The following is a 17,785-nucleotide window of genomic DNA, read 5'->3' as shown; positions in this document are numbered from 1 at the left end:
TCAGTTAGCCCCTCCCAGGTGGTGACGCACAATGCCGGCGCCGCCCGCGCCGCCCGCTCCGCCCAGTCCGCGGCTCCCGGCCGGCCTGGGGAATCAGCTAAGCGGCCGCAGCTGGAGGAATCCCCTGCTGAGAGCCGCGTGTCTCCCGGAGCTGGCGGGCGCCCAGGGCCAGGCGCGTGGGGGAAGCCGAGGCCGCGGCGTTGGCGCCCTGCGCGGTCTCCTGTCGCGCCACTGGGGCTGACGTCGTTCCCCCGGCTGAGAAGGTGGGCGCGGGAGCCTGGCCGTAGCGCTTATCTCTGTGCAAGTATTTACCCTGAGAACAGGAGGCTCTCGGTGGAGGCTGGACAGGAAAGCGGAGGTTTCTGGGATCCTCGCTTGCCCTCCACAAACACAGCTGGGGAAAGTTAATAACTCCCCAGCCTTATGTGCCACAGGCCTTGGCTAACAGCCCTGGGGTAAAGGCTGGCGGGGAAAGGTTGGGAAGGAAGTTGCCGGAATGAATACTAAGGGCAGAGTTAGGGAGAGCCGAAGGTTGGTGAAGAAGGAAGACCGAACCAGGAAAAGACAAGTGGACTCAGTCTCTGCCCTCTCTTGACCTTAAGCTTTTTCTGCCTCTTCCTTTCTTTTTCAGCCACGTGCTAGGAGTGATGTCAAACTTTTTCCTATTACAAACTGATGGATTTTCCATATCTCAACTGACAGTATTGAAGCTGTCAAATCTAGTTCCCGTTGTCTCCTCCGCTAATACAAGTGCATTATTCACTTAGATTTCTCCCAAGATGGATACTGATAATTTAACAGGTTAACTACTCTTGTGCAAGAAGGTTAGGCGTTCCTACATAAAGAGAATCTGTAACATAACTTCCCCTGTACACGGAGAACCAGTTTTTCCCGATTCCGGAGCTACACGGTTCTCTCGATTCTGCTAACAGTATTTCAACAAGGTGCTAGAATAGTACTTTGTGCATTTAATACTCATAACCACTCAGGTAAGCATGTCTTTTGATAACACTGCCTTATGCTTTCTCTTGACTTTGTCTCAGGTTTTCCCCTAGTGTTTTTGGTCTCAATCAGGGTCTGACTAGAATTGTTCTGAATGAGTCACATGAATTGTTCAGGGCAGCGTGCTCAGACTCACATTAGATTTCATTATCCATAATACACAAAATTTTTAGTAATTCTTTAAGGTTGATGAGTAAGTATCTTTGAATTACGGGTTCTTTTTTTCTTGGCTTTACATTGGAAGATTCTAGAAAAGTTGCATAATACTCGTTCATTTAGTGAAGAGATTTGAGCCCCAACCATACACACCAGCACCAGTTTACAAATGAGACTCAATTCCTATCTTGTTCCAAAGGAGCTCATAAGTAAGGTAGAAACCCATGTAAACAGTTGCACCAGGTGCTTTGCAGTTTATGGATTTCTTTTTTAAGATTAACTACACATTGAAATCACCTGGAGAGCTTTAAAAACCCACTGGTACCTGCATCCTAAGCCCAGAGATTCACATTTAATTGGTCTGGGGTATGGTTTGAGCATCCTGAGTCTTAAAAGCTCCCCGGATTATTCTAATATACAACCAAGATTGAAAACTACTGATTTATTCATTAAGCAAATACATATTGAGGGAGGCCTTTGTGCCATGTACTAGAACTATAAGAATGAATAAGAATGAAATTATTCTTGCTAAAGTTACTAACAACCTAGTTGCTATTAGATGCCTTTTAGTCTTTTTCTTAACTTTTTTGTGATGTTTAAGGTGCTTATCCCCTCCCTCCTTGATATTCTCCCCTCCAGTTTTTGAATATCACTCTTCGGGTTTCCAGAATTCATCTCTCAGTTTCCTTTGCATTATTCTCTGTCTTTTACTTAAATATTGGTGCTTCTAAGGATTTCTTGCAAAATATGGCATCCTTAAGTACTTCGTCTATGTGTTTAGTTTCAACTTATTACCTAAAGGCTAAAGACTCTCAGTCTGTATGTCTAGCTTTTTCCTGAGCACCATATCTGTATAAGCAGCTGTGAGGCATCACCATCTGGAAATCCCAAGAGCACTTCAAGTTCAGTGTGCCCAAATATGAACTCATGTTTCCCTGCTAAAACCTATTCCTCCTCATTTTCTATCTCATTGATTGGAACTGCCATCCACCTAGCCTCTAAAGCCCAAGTATAAACATCATCCTAAAATTCCTTTAGAGTAATAAAACATGCACTGTCCTGAAATGATTTCCACTTCCTAAATATGTTGCCAGTTTATTTTTATTTTTATTTCTAAATAGGTCTTAAGTGTGTTCTCTTTTCTTATTCCTAGCGACCCAGGTCAGATACTCATGCATTGGACTGGTTTACTACAATAGCCTCCTTTGATATTTTGCCAAAAGCCCTACCCCCTTCAGTGAAATGTTTCTAAATCAGAAATCTAATCATGTCATTTTCTTGCTAAAATGTTTCATTTACAAATATACAAGGAGAGACATACAGCCTGTACATAAATCTGCTATGTATGAAAGTGTGTCGCATGCATGTATTAACATGTTGGGTGCATATGAAAAACCACCCACAAAGGTGGAAAAATGGTTAAGAATCAAAGCTCTATAGTATAAAATCTAAAAATTACTAACATGGAATATAAGGTCCATGATTATCTAGGCCTTCTCACTCCTTCTAATCTGCTCAAATAACAAGGGACTTCTAATGGTTCATTTCTCAGGTTTATTTCATCCAACATTTTCAAGCCTCTCTGGTTTTATGTGTTGCTCCCTGTGACAGGACAGTTCCCCATTTCCACATGTCAGCTCAAGCTTTCCCTCCTCCACTGTTGTTGATTTCCCTCATTTCTCTAGACAATTATTTCCATAACAGTTAAATTCTGTGTAAGTGTATTAGAACTACCATTTTGTGTATGTCTAATAGATTTTTAAAGACAGGAGAAATGTATTTCCATCTGGTATTCCCAACAGGAACTTAATATTTGTTGAATGATTAAATACATGTCCTTACCCTCAAAAGCTCAAGAAGAAATGGACTTATTATTATACTCTATAAAAGTAATTACAAGTGCACATGATAACAGGAGAACCTAGAGTGTAGTGGATTAGATCAACTCTATCTGGGATTCAGAGAAAACTGTCAGAGTCATCAAAATGGGAGATTATGAGTACATAAACTAAGGCAATGAAGATTTGCTCAAGATTTAATTAAAGGTACTAGTTGGTTGACACACTTGTGGGAGACGGAGAAGTGGAGGACAAACCCCAGGTTTCTGACTTGAGTATGTAGAGGTGGCATAATCAGGACACAAAATGCGAGAGAAGGAACAGGCTTGACTCGTGAAAAGGAACTACCTTTCTCTTGCTTATGTTTTACCTATGTATGTGAGCTTACATTGTTCTAATCAGAAATTTTTACTTTAAAAAAAGAGGTAAGGGGCACCTGGGTGGCTCAGTAAGTTAAGCTTCCCACTCTTGATTTCAGCTCATGATCTCAGCCCAGCATCTGGCTCTATGCTCAGCAAGGAGTCTGCCCATCCCTCTCCCTCTGCTCCTCCCCCCTGTTCCTTCCCTCTCTCTCTCAAATAAATAAATAAAATCTTTAAAAATAAATAAAAATTAAAAAGAGGTAAAAGTTAGACTGAGCATTGGTCAGTAAAACTAGCTTATTTCAACTGTACATTATACATATTATTGGTTTATATTTAGATTATAATAGTACTTTCTGGATTAGCTAAACAAAAAAATTGCATGTTGAGCAATTAGACCTTCCTAAAGTTTGCCTGTATCTGTTGCTAAGTTACTAAAGCCAAACACTGGAATATGGAAAGCAGCCAACACTATGAAATGACAGGATTTTAGGTATAGCAATTTAAAAACACGAACTATAATTTAATCACTTGTACTTCTTTGGGTATAAAAGTGATTTACTATGCAATTATATGATTATAATTAAAATTTTTGCTAGATGATACCACATTTAAATTTTTTTAAATAAAAGTGTGTTTGCCTTCTGATTCAGATACAAAGAATAGAAATTGCAAATAAGAATAAACATGAAATAAGACCAGTAAATCTCTTGAAATACTACTTAGAGTTGTTCAATTAATGCCATTTAGCTTTCCTGCATAAAACAAGGTATTTCAAAGTGCCAGACATATGCAGTCTTATATACAAAATTATTCAAATCAAATTTTCTGGTTTATCAATACCAAACAGTAACATGGGAAATTTTAAACATAACATGAAAAACCATGATATTCTAAGAAAAAAACTTGTAGTTTTCCACATCTTGAGCATTTATTAATTTGAGCAGAAAATGTTACTTTAGTGAGTTAAATATAGAATTTGAAACTGTTAGTGTTTGACACGAACAAGCATAATTTGTACCGAATATATAAACGTGATGATTTCACAGTGTACTAAAAACTGTCAGTGACTTATAGAGACAAGATTCTGTAGTATCCTATTTGATACTCTGAAAAGAAGCTAAAAAGATTCCTGAGCCCACAAGCCTGACCAAAAAAAAAATATATATATATATATATACATATATATATGTTCTTGGCAATTGAAATTGTTCGAATGATGGGAATTCATCTAATGAAAGTAATTTTTCTCTATGCAAACTGTCTTTGTCAGATTTGAAACAAATCTGTATTCATGAAGAGTGACTGCATACGAACCACAATATGTCAAGAAAGAAAAAAAGATCCAATAGAAATGCTTCATTCTGGGCAGCTGGTAAAAGTCTGTGCCCCAATGGTTCGATATTCAAAGTAAGTATTAGTAAATGGTTAATGAGCTAAGATGTGATTTCCTTTTTATGCTCTGACCACCATAGGGGATCATCAAACACCTAGCTTTGGGGTCATGATCTAGGCTTGTGTGCTGGTGTTACTATTTTCCTATATGTGTGTCGCCTTGAGTAAACAACCCCTTCAAACTTCACTTTTTATATCTATAAAAAAAGATAGTGTTTGTAACCCCCACCTATAAAGATACAGAGGATATTAAATAAAAGATATTAAGTAAATGTAAACATTCATGCACAGATTTTTGTTTGACTGTAAGTCTTCATATGTCTGGGACAAATCCCCAGGACTGCAATTGCTAGGTCATGTGGTAACTGTATGTTTAGTTTTTAAGAAACTGCCAAATTTTCTGGAGTGTCTGTACTGTTTCACACTTCCACTAACAGTATGAGGAATCTAGTTTCTCCTCATCTTCACCAACTTTTGATAATAGCGTGTTTTTTATTTTAGCCATCTGATAGGTGTGTAGTGATATCTCATTATGATTTTAATATCCATTTCCTTTGTAGCTAGTGATGTTGAAAATGTTTTCGTGTATTTATCCTGTATATTGTTGAAGAAATGTTTCTTTACGTCTCTTGCCAATATTCTAATTAAATTGCTTTTTTACTATTGAGTTGGTTTTTTAAAATTTTTCAGTTGTAAGATACAACTTAGGCATTTGTCAGTGTACAGGTCAGTGGTGTTAAATGCATTCACATTGTTATACATCCAATCTCTAAAACTCTTTGTTTTACAAAACTGAAACTCTACACGTATTAAACAATAGCTCCCCATTCCGCTCCCCACCCCACCCCCTGGTATTATCATTCTACTTTTTCACTCTGAACTTGGCTACTGTAGGTGCCTTATATAAGTGGAACTATATAATAGTTGTTTTTTTGAGACCGGCTTATTGCACTTAGCATAATATCCTCAAGGTTCATCCATGTCATAGCATGTATCAGAATTTCCTTCTTTTTTAAAGGCTGAATGATATTCCATTTGTATATATGTACTATATTTTGTTTATTCATTTATGGACACTTAGGTTGCTTCCATCTTTTGGCTATTGCAAATAATACTGCTGTGAACATGGATGTATAAATATGTCTTTCAATTCTTTTGGATATATGCCCAGAATAAGTGCTGGATCATATGGCAATTCTATTTTTAGTTTTTTGAGGAACCGCCATATTGTTTTCCATTTTTTCATTCCCACCAGCAGTGTACAAGAGTTCCAATTCCTCACCATCCTCACCAATACTTACTGTATTGTTTATTTGCTTTTACTATAGCATCCTTTTTTTTTTAAGATTTTATTTGTTTATTTGACAAAGAGAGACACAGGGAGAGAGGGAACACAAGCAGGGGGAGTGGGAGAGGGAGAAGCAGGCTTCCCGTGGAGCAGGGAGCCTGATGCAGAGCTTGATCCCAGGACCCTGGGATCATGACCTGAGCCAAAGGCAGACGCTTAACGATTGAACCACCCAGGCGCCCCTTACTATAGCATCCTAATGAATGTAAAGTGGTATCTTATTGTGGTTTTGTATGCCCCTAATGATGCTTAGCATCTTTTCATTTGCTTATTGGCCATGGGTATATCTTTGAAGAAATGTCTACTCAAGCCCTTTGCCCATTTTTTAATCAGATGTTTGTTGTTGAGTTTTTCCTTACTTCTGAGTTTTGAGAGTTATCTATATATTCTGGATACTATTCCTTTGTCAGATATGTGATTTGCAAATATGTTCTCCCAGAATGTAGCTTATCTTTTCATCCTCTTAACAGAGCAAAAGCTTTTTGTTTAATGAGAAAATCTAATGTACCAGTTTTTCCTTTTGTAAATTGTGCTTTTGATGTCAAGTGTAAGAGAACTTTGTGTAGCTCTTAAGTTTTTCTTCTACTTTTTTTCAAAGTCTTTTTTTTTTTGTTTTACATTTAAATAAATTTTGAGTTAATTTTTGTATAAATGTGAGGCTTAGGTTGAAGGGGTATTTTTTGTTATGTTTTGTTTTGCCTGTGGATGTCTAATTACTCCAACACCATTTGAAAGGCTGTCTTTCCAGTATTGAATTTCTTTTGCATCTTTGTCAGAAATCATTTTGATCATGTTTATGTGGCTCTTTATCTACATTACCTGTTCTGTTTTTCTTTTTTTCCCCCTATTCAGGTCTATTGATCTATGAGTCTATATCCCTGCTAGTACTACACAATCTTGATTACTATAGCTATATAATAAGTTTTAAGTTGGGTAGATTAATTCTTCCCACTTTATTTTTCTTTCTCAGTATTGTTTTAGCTATTCTAGTTCCTTTGCCTTTCTGAATAATTTCTTATAAATTATCTTGCTGGAATTTTCAGAAGAATTATATTAAATATGTGTATCAATTTGAGAATTGAATTCCTTTCTATGTTGAGTCTCCCAACTCATGAGCATAGTATCTTTCCCATTTATTTAGATCTTTTATTTTTTTCATCGTTGTGTGTAGTTTTCAGCATATTAAGTGCTATATATGTTTTGTAAGACACCTGATTATTTCTCTTTTTTTGTAGCAATTGTAAATGGCTTTATACTATTAACTTCAGTGTCCATGTATTCACTGTTGGTATATAGAAATGAAATTGATTTTTATGTTGATTTTGTATCCTATAAACTCACTGAACTTCCTTATTGGAGGGTTCTTAAAATAAATTCCTTGTGATTATTTATGTAGACAATCATCTACAAATAGGGACAGTTTTATTTTTTCCTTTCCATCATATGCCTTTTATTTCCTTTTCATACACTGAGTAGAAGTTCCAGCACTGTGTTAAATAAGAATGATGAGAACAAGCATCTTTGCCTTGTTCTTGATCTAGGAGAAATATGTTGTTTTTCACCTTTAAGTATGTTAGCTGTAGGAGTTTTTTGTGGATGCTTTTTATCAAGTGGAGAAAGTTCCTACCTATTCCTGTTTTCTTGAGGGTTTTTTCTTTTTATCATGAATATTATTTTGTCAAATGCTTTTTCTACATTGATACAATTATGTGATTTTTCTTTTAGCCTTTTAATAAAGTGGACTATATTGATTGATTCTAAACATTGAACCTTCTGTTTTAACTTTTTTTTTCCTGTCATCACTATAGCAGGAAAGGAATGAGAAAGCACTACCTCATCACTATGAGGTGAAAGTAAAAGTCCGGATTTACTATTTGGTCTCCTTTGACACTCTGGGGGCAGGGGGCTCCTCATTACTGCTGAGCTGGGGGTAAGCCATGGAGGGGATGGCCTGGTACCTGTTGGGCTCTATTGAAAGTCCTGGCCATTCACTAAGCATCTCTGATACTACTTAACAGTGGGAAGGGAGAAAGTATTGAAGTCCCAGCTTCTACCTGGCTTTCTCTGACACCACTATGAAGAGGATTAGAAAACTTTGTTTTGGCCCTGGAAAAGTACAAATCTAAGCTCCCCACTCAACCTTTGCTTCTGGAGGTGGGGCCACAGTTTTATCTCTGGTGTTTGGCTGGAGTAGAGCCACTATTTAAAATTGTTCTGTCTTGTTAGGCTTCCCCTTTCCTAGTCCTTTGGTGAGAGAGCTGACTTTTGTTGGGGCTCTTTTTGTCCGCACTCATTGGTATTTCCGAGTTCCAGCTTCTTCAGGTCCAAATCTGGGATATTTGAGGCAAAAAGGAAACCCAGGGAACTCACCACTGTTATTCCTCAGGTCCCAAGGTCACTAGCCTTTCTGTTCTCTTCTTTCCACCTTTTAGAGTTTTCTTATGTTTATTTTATATATAATATACTGAGCAGTGTTAAAAAAAAACAAAACTCAACTGAGTAAATGTGAAGATCTCACTGGCTTTATTAAGCAATTCATGAATCGCACAGCATCCCACCTAGCAGGTGGAGAGATGCACCATGGAGTTGTACAAAATGGGAGGTTTTTACAGGAAGGAGGGTGGAACAAGTAGTTATTAGCAAAAGAAAAGAAAGGATTGGTTCAGGCCAGGATATCTTTTGGTGGGGATGGGAACAACAGGGATTTTTTTTTTATCCTGCAGAGTTCTATACTATTGCTGTTCAAGAAATTTCAGATTGACTTTTAAAAAGGTCACATTCCTGGGATAGGTTGAAACTGTAATTAAGTCTTGATTTGTGGTCATGGAGGGGCAAATGACTCCACTCTGGATTTGTGTTTTTTCTTTTTTTAACAGCCATAATAGGAAAAAGTACATCTACTCTAACCTCTCAAAGGTAGAACTTTCCTCTAATAAATATTTAATAATTAAATTAAACTTGGAAGTACATATGATTGTGGTGTTTTTTAAATGCCTAATTGAAGTTTTATATGCTTGCAGGTTGGCTTTTAGAACATTAGTAAGAAAATACAGTTGTGATCTGTGCTATACACCAATGATAGTTGCTGCTGATTTTGTCAGATCTATAAAAGCCCGAGACAGTGAATTTACGACAAACAAAGGTATGTGAAACCGAGAGTTTGCTGACTTTGTAAAACTAAAAAAAAAAAAATCTTGTCTGATCAGAAACAGCACAATTCAGATTTTTTTTTAAATCTTTTAGTTGTTTTATGTTTTTAATAAGTTTTTTAAGTATATTTTTATTCTGTGCCCTGTAAACTATGGATGATATATCTAAGCATGAGGTTAGCCTTCTTAGGGCCCCATCCTCTCACCTGAGCTATTAGGTTCCTATCTCACTGCCTCCAGTCTTGCCCCATTCCAAACCATCCTACATATAGCCCAAAGGAACCTTTGTAAAATGTAAATTTGATCACATCTCTTCCCTGCTTAAAGTCCTTCTTGGACCGCTCATGGCCTAAAGCAGTGGTTCTCAAGGGCTGAAACCCCAGGCCAGCAGCATCAGCATCATCTGGAAACTTGTTCAAAATGGAAATTTCTCAGCTCTGCCCCAGGCCCACTGAATCAGAAACTTTGGGTATGTGGTCCAGCAGTCTGTTTTAAAAAGCCCTCCAGGTGATTCTGAGCTTGCTAAAGATTGAAAACCAGTGGCCTAATGAGTAAAATTCCAGTACGTGTCAGGGTACTTGGCTGGCTCAGTCAGTAAAGCATGTGACGCTTGACTTCAGGGTGGTGAGTTCGAGCCCCAGGTTAGGTGAAGAGATTACTTAAAATAAAATCCCAATACCTGTGAATAATCTATAATGTTCCTCATGATCCAGCCTCTGGATATATCTTATGCAGCTTTATCTTCCATTAGTTTCTCTCCACAGCCCACCAACCTTTTTTTTTTTTTTAAGATTTATTCATTTATTTTGAGAGAGAGAGAGAAAGTGTATGTGCACATGCTAGTGGGGGAAGGGGCAGAGGGAAAGAATCTTTCAAGCAGACTCCCCACTGAGCACAGAACCTGTCATGGGGCTCCATCCCACGACCCATGAGATGACCTGAGTGGGAACCAAGAGTCAGTGGCCTAACCAACTGAGCTACCCAGGCACCCTCCATCAACTTTATTCTTTAATAATACTAACTTATTTAAGTTCCTGAAAATGCCCCATCCTCTCATACTTCTCTACCTATAATATCCTTTCCTCAGCTATGCCCGTCCCCCAGATCCATAGCTCTCTGGCAAATGACACTACATGTTCTTAATCCAGCTCTCAAAGTTTGTGGCCAGGGAGTTTGCCAGATCACCCTCCACTATTATCCTCTCTCACAGGCTTTTTATTGGACTTAATTCTACTGTATTATAATATCCTCTTTGTATGCCTGTCTCCCATTCTCTAGACTATGGGCTCCTTGAAGTCTGGAATTATCTCTTATGGATTTGTATCCTTAGCGTCTAGCCCTGTGTTGAAAATATATTAAACTAATAAATGGTTATTAAATTGAAACTATAACTCTTTGAGTTATAAAGGGAAAAACATCCTATATCCTTGGGGAAAAGCAAATTCTCCTACCCCATGTTAGTCCTTATAAATCAGTGGATTGCCATAGAAATTCTGAATAAAAAAACAAAAATTAACAGAAAAGAGAAATTCTGAATCAGTGAAACTGGGATGATGCTCAGAAATCTACATTTTGGCAAATACCTAGTGAATCTCATATAGGTAGTCCCCAAAAGAACTTTAGAAAGATTAAAATACATCTATCCAGAGCTTATAACACTAACCCAAAGAAAGATGTGAAAAATATGTCCTTAAAACTTGGGAAGGGGCGCCTGGGTGGCTCAGTTGGTTAAGCGACTGCCTTTGGCTCAGGTCATGATCCTGGAGTCCCGGGATCGAGTCCCACATCGGGCTCCCTGCTCAACAGGGAGTCTGCTTCTCCCTCTGACCCTCTCCCCTCTCATGCTGTCTATCTCATTCTCTCTCTCAAATAAATAAAATCTTTAAAAAAAAAAAAAACCTAGGAAGTATCTGACACGTTTTCTATATTAAAAGGTAAACTTTTATATGTTAGAAAGGAGCACACATGTACTCAAAGACAAACCAAAACCTGGAAAGAATGTAATATTTACGATAGAGGGGCACCTGGATGGCTTAGTTGGTTAAGTGTCTAACTTGGGCTCAGGTGGTGATCTCAGGGTCCTGGGATCGAGCCCTGTATTGGGTTCCATGCCCATCGGGGAGTCTGCTTGTCCCTCTGCCCCTCCCCCTGCTCATTCTCTCTCTCTCTCTCTCTCTCTCAAATAAAATCTTTAAAATAGATATATATTTATGATAGCAGAACTCATTTCTTTGTTTTATAAATAAAATTTTAAAAAATAATAAGAAAATAAAGAACAATTAAAAGAGGAAATACATGTAGAAAAATAGTGAAAGAATATGGAGAGAGAACCCACAAATAAAAATACACATTGTTGGATATACAATGTAGAATAAGTTGTGAGGAAACAAGAACTGCCGTCCATATTGTTGTGTATCTGTATTGGTAAACTCTTCTGAAAGAAAGCTTTGTGGTGTCTATCAACATGTTAGATGCCTATCCAGCAGTTACATTCCTGGGACTTTACCCTATGAATATACTCAGAGTAGCATAACAGTATTCTCATCGCAGCATTGTTTGCAAAAGCCACAAATGAAAAACAGTCTAGGCGCCTGGGTGGCTCAGTTGGTTAAGCAACTGCCTTCGGCTCAGGTCATGATCCTGGAGTCTGGGGATCGAGTCCCGCATCAGGCTCCCTGCTCAGCAGGGAGTCTGCTTCTCCCTCTGACTCTCCTCCCCCTCATGCTGTCTCTCATTCTCTCTCTCTCAAATAAATAAATAAAATCTTTAAAAAAAAAAAAACAGTCTAGAAGTACACTCTGTGGTCCATCCATACAGAAGAATACGCTACTAAAAAGAAAGTAGGTCTGAGTACAACTCTCAGATACATTGGGGCAGGGGGAGCAGTGGGCATGGAAATATATATAAAATGTTCACATTTGCTTAAATTTTACAGATATACATAAATTGTTCTGGAATACAGTAAACTAATTCTCATCTTTGGAAATGGGATCTGTTTGTCAAGAGTGTTGTAATGTTCATTTTATCAAATTTTATACTGTTTGAATTTGAACTAAATGTAAATTACTTTTAATTTAAAATATTTAAAATTAGTTAAATGCTATGTTGTTTGAACAGATACTTAGGCTGAAAATAGTTATTATCCCATACAAATATGACAAGTTTGGTGTATCGTGTGTGTGTGTGTGTGTGTGTGTGTGTGTGTGTGTGTGTGTGTTTCTGTGAATTTTAATGTTGAGCTATTCGTTTTATCAGGTGATTGCCCATTGATTGTTCAGTTTGCTGCTAATGATGCAAGACTTTTATCTGATGCTGCTCGTATTGTCTGTCCTTATGCGAATGGAATAGACATTAACTGTGGTTGCCCTCAGAGGTAAAGCTTAAAGAAGTTGGAAATATTTTCAGAAAAATTAGAAAAAAAACTATGTGAACATGGTAAACTATTTCTCTAGTTTTCCAAGAATTAAAAAAATAAAGAAAATAGAGTTAAAGCGCTTGGGCTCCAAATAAAAAGCAAGAAAAAAAAATAAGGAAAGATTATTTAGGAACAGATATGCAAAGGTATTTTCTGATGTCTAAAACAAGGTATAGATTAGTGTTTTGTCTTACCACTAGAATTTTTTTGTGTGTGGATCTGCCTTGAACCTGACCCATAAGTAGCTAGGGAAGACTAGAACATTTATAGAAGTCCCTAAAGTGAATTTTTACTGCTATGTCAGACAAGAAACTGTGATTCTATGATTTGAGAAATCGCCACTTGTTTTCTCCTAATTAATTTTCTCTATAAGAATACTTTCTTATCATTACCTTTTCTTTCTATACCACAGTTGTTTGGTTGAGTCTGAGTAACTGGGTATTGATAGGATGCTTAGTTTGATACTAGTATATCCCTACCTTCCTAGCACCATGTCACATTATCTGTCAATAATACAAAATGTGTCCAAAGAATAAAATCAAGGTTTTAAGTACATCATAATCCAAACGAGATTAGACATATTTGTATACTCATTAGGAGAGTTAAATAAGCTGTTTAGTGGTGTTGGAATGCTGTAAGCCAAAAATATCTTTCTACTATTAAGATTAATAAAACATCTTGTTATGTACAATAAACATCAAATTTGGAATTCTAAAAATCTGAAGTAATTGAAATTAATTACAAATACCTAAGTCTGTTTTGGTTGAATTAATTTTAATTTAATTTTCTCACTTGCCAGTGAAAACCATTTCTCCTAAGTACTTTTTGATCTGGGAACATGTTTTCCTTATCTCCTATCGATCCACTTTAAAATGTTGGATCTGTGAATTATAAAAATTTGATTCCATTCCAGGTCACTAAGATAGAGAAATAAATGTACTTAATGGTGCTTTTAAAATTGTATCTCCTCGTCCATCTATTTACAATTCATTTGTTGTGTCTGCTTTATAAAGGTGGGCAATGGCAGAAGGTTATGGAGCTTGCTTAATAAACAAGCCAGAGCTTGTTCGAGATATGGTGAAACAAGTAAGAAATCAAGTGGAAAATCCCAGATTTTCAGTATCTATTAAAATAAGGTAAAGACAATATTTTAATCTACTAACAAGATAGTCCATTACTTAGGAAATTTAAAAAAAAATTCCTTTTGTCTAAGAGTGTGAAGGTATCCATCCTTAATATATTGGTAGCTAGTGTATGGAAATGTAGAAATAAGACATTTAGTAAATGACTACCATAATTTTTATTTATAAAAATAACAGAACAACTTCATTTTTGTATTTTTTAACAGAAATTAAAACATCCCTTTATTATTAAAAACTTCCCCTCAAAAGAAACCCTCTGTTTTTTTCCATGTACTGCCTAATTAATAATGCTGAGAGGGGTGCCTGGGTGGCTCTCTTGGTTAAGCGTCCAACTCTTGATCTCAGCTCAGGTCTTGATCTCAGAGTCGTGAGTTCAAGTCCTTCGCCAGGCTCCACACTGAGCCTGAAGTCTACTTTAGAAAAATAATAATGATGATGCTGAGAAACATTCCTGGTACCAAGAGTAGAAAATAGTAATAATATTTGCACTAAAATTTCACAATGAAAAGAAAATAAACCAGGAATAGGTTTTTGGGTGACAGGTTAAAAACATATTTCATGATAATGTATTATATTTTCCCATTCGGGGGTTGGGGCATACACAACAGATATTAGGATACTATCTTTCCTTTCCTCCATGACAGTACTTGGATGACTTTTTCAGTTATCAAAGCCAAAAGGGTGAAGCACTAAGTAAGGTAAAATTTATCATCCTATCGTTGCCAATAGTGAAATAGCTAAATTTGAAGCCTTAAATGGGAACTGATCGCTGAACAAAACCTTTCTGATAGTGACATGTGGTGATAATATAGCAAAGCTAACTGAATAATGTTATCAGATGAAATTTTTTTATTTAGCTTATTAATTTTAGCATTAAGATTTGTATGTGCAAGTAGACTGATGTAATTTTGAAATTACAGGATCCATGATGACCTTACAAGAACTGTAGATCTTTGTCGAAAGGCTGAGGCAACAGGAGTTTCTTGGATTACAGTCCATGGAAGAACTGCTGAAGAAAGACATCAGCCTGTTCACTATGAGGCCATTAAAATAATTAAGGAAAACATGTCTATACCTGTAATTGCTAACGGAGACATCAGAAACTTAAAAGAAGCAAAAAATGTGTGGCATATTACTGGGACAGATGGTAAGAAATAAGTACTTGAGTTTTTTTGATTTTTAATTAGCAAAAAAAAAAGTGGGGATAGGAGAGTAATGTTAATGTGATTTTTCATTATTTGTCTTTAAACTGGAGCCATATTTTCCTCTTTTACTGATTTAAGCTAAACAACTTATTAAAATTATGTTAGCTCTTTTACTTAGAGGCAGTAGATGTTTTAATTTGAGTAAGTCACTTTTCTCACACCATCATATCCAGTTAGAAGGCTATTAGTAAAATAGCCTTTTAGTAAAACAGAAATGAGAATTAGTGAACACAGAGTGGTCATAGGAGCCAAAGGAACTACATACTGCTATGCAGTTTTATTACTACCTTATATTGTTGGCACACCAAGGCCTGTGATATATGGCTAGATGGGAGAATGCAAATAAACCTAAGCAAATCCAATTTATGACAATCTGGATTAACCCTAAAAAAAAAAAAAAAAAAAACCCAGAGACTAATTGTTTAATGTAGAAGTCTTAAAATTTTTTTTTAAATTCTTATAAGTACATTGAAACATTATTGGTTTACAAACATATCAAATTGTTTTGTAATTGAGTTAGACTAATATGTGGTTATTGTGAAACCTTGTAATAATACTTTATTTTTCAATATTCTCAGTTTGTTTCATTAAGTTTGACCTCATAACCATGAGTTCTTAATGTGTGGACAAATGTGATATGCTTTAATTTATAGGTGTGATGGTTGCAAGAGGACTCTTAGCAAACCCGGCCATGTTTGCTGGATATGAGGAAACCCCACTGAAGTGCATCTGGGACTGGGTTGACATTGCTCTTGAACTTGGAACTCCATATATGTGTTTCCATCAACATTTAATGTACATGATGGAAAAGATAACTTCAAGGCAGGAAAAAAGAGTATTTAATGCTTTGTCAAGCACATCAGCAGTCTTAGACTACCTTACAGACCATTATGGGATTTGACTGGACTTCCTAAATTATTTTAATATTTACTTCGTTTTATATCTACAGTGAAACCACCCACGGTCACATTTTAGTTTCTACTTAAGTCAGTGTCTCTCACACATTAGCATAAAAACAGTACCCTGAGAACATTTTAAAAAGTTAGGCCTAGACCCCATCCTCAGAGATTCTGATTCAGTAGATCTCTAGGGTGGAAACAAAATTTAGTTTTAAAGAGGACCCCAGGTAGATCAAACATCCTGGTCATCCTACCAAACATTGACAAATACTGCTCTGAATCCTGTTACGGATTTAAAAACAAAAACAAAAAACCTCAGAATTTTTTTCCTAAAGGAATTGTGTTTTTAACATGTTTAAATAAATAAAACTTTTTATTTTAATACTAAAAGTATGAGTCCTATAGTACTTATAAGTTAACAGGAAGCATGTTTGAGTGAAAATAAGTGCAAAGTGACAGAATGAATGCCAATTCTATATAAAATGAAAAGGAACAAGAAATTCTCTATACAATTACTTTCAGGGCTTAGAGTAAAAATTCAAATTGGAAAATCAAATTGGTACTTCCTAATTCATGAATGACACCTCAAGGTATTTGTTTTAAACTGTATGTAACTGAATTTAATTATGTGTGATGTTTTCAATAATTTAAAACTAAGATCCATGAAACTCTTTAAATGACATTAACTTCACTACGTTTCAAGTCTTCTAGATCCTACAAGATTGAGAGCTTGGTAAATACACCTGTACCTAAAATGATAAAATTAGTTTTAGTCCCCCACTTTTTAGGTATAAAATTTTGGTAACCAATCTGGCAATGATTATATATTTGAAATATTTCTTAGAGAAATTTTTTAATTTAAAAACCTAATTTCCATACCCTGTTTTTAGTGATTTATTTATGTTATTTTTATGCCTCCCAGCAGTTGATAATAATTTTAATTTTTTTTGATAATTTTAAAGTTCCATGGTCTGGGAGTGTTACTAAGAATTTTGTTGTTGATGAATGTGCCACTGCAAGAATTAAGTATCTCAGTTAACTATTAAAAGTTCCATAGTTAAGATATTGGTCTATACTACCAACGTGAAAACTATCAGGAGACAGTTATCTAAAACTGCTTAATTCAAGTGTTTGGCAATATTAAATGAATCCATTTTAAACTAAACATTGTGTTGCCATATTTTTAGGCACATTCTATTTTCAATTAACATATTTTTAAAGATAACTGGCTTTTTCATTTGATATAAGTAATATGTAAGAATAGGGAGCTATAGTCAAAATTTGTAATTTTTATGTTTGTAAATTAACTCTGAAGTGAATTAAACTAGTGTGTGTGCACAACAGCATAGAGTACGGTGCACAGCCTTTCAAAGGAACCAGTGTGGAAGAGCATGGAGTTCTAAATAAGTTTGATTTAAAAAAAAAAAAATACCTTCCTTATAGTTAATTTATATTTAGTCCTTTTTCTCTCTTTTCTGTGTGATCAAGTGTATTTGTGATAAGAAAAAGCACCCACCTAAGTGTATTTTTAGATTCTATAATTATCTCTTTACATCATTTAATATTCCGAAAATAATTCTGTCCAGGAGGATAATACTGTCATTTGCATTTCTGATATCTTGTCAATATTTTAAAAAAATTGAGTGTATTCACGCAATTCGAAAATCTGGAAGATAGTAACTGAAGGAATGCGCCACACACATCGTTTTCTCTCCCTCTCAGTCCCCAAACATCTCTCTAGATTGTATGGTCTCTTCCCAGCCTGCAGACAGAGCAGGGAAATGTTTTGAAGCTGCGTATTTTTCCACGTTCTCACAAGAACAAAATGCTGCACAACCACCAGTCCTGCCTCTTCCATTTAACTCTAGCGCAAT

At 36.0% G+C, this 17,785-nt stretch overlaps 1 protein-coding gene across 3 annotated transcripts; it reads left to right on the top strand.

Annotated features, from left to right (window-relative positions):
• Positions 1–56: 56 nt before the first annotated feature.
• DUS4L (dihydrouridine synthase 4 like) lies at positions 57–16,778 on the top strand. Of its 3 annotated transcripts, none has more exons than XM_027573013.2 (8): positions 57–263; positions 822–824; positions 4,632–4,768; positions 9,122–9,243; positions 12,506–12,623; positions 13,679–13,801; positions 14,728–14,954; positions 15,666–16,778. In XM_027573013.2, exons 3-8 carry the CDS (start codon positions 4,653–4,655, stop codon positions 15,911–15,913), a joined length of 954 nt encoding a protein of 317 aa, XP_027428814.1. In that variant the 5' UTR covers positions 57–263; positions 822–824; positions 4,632–4,652; the 3' UTR covers positions 15,914–16,778. The 3 variants fall into 3 exon arrangements, with proteins under 3 accessions (XP_027428814.1, XP_027428813.1, XP_027428815.1); XM_027573012.2 differs by having other exon boundaries at positions 632–989; positions 15,666–16,777; XM_027573014.2 differs by lacking the exon at positions 822–824.
• The last annotated feature ends 1,007 nt before the right edge of the window (positions 16,779–17,785 follow it).

This window comes from Zalophus californianus, chromosome 12 (genome assembly GCF_009762305.2).
Source record: "Zalophus californianus isolate mZalCal1 chromosome 12, mZalCal1.pri.v2, whole genome shotgun sequence".
NCBI lineage: Eukaryota > Metazoa > Chordata > Mammalia > Carnivora > Otariidae > Zalophus > Zalophus californianus.
The sequence above is the reverse complement of the archived record's forward strand: the minus strand, read 5'-3'. Positions and strand labels throughout refer to the sequence as shown.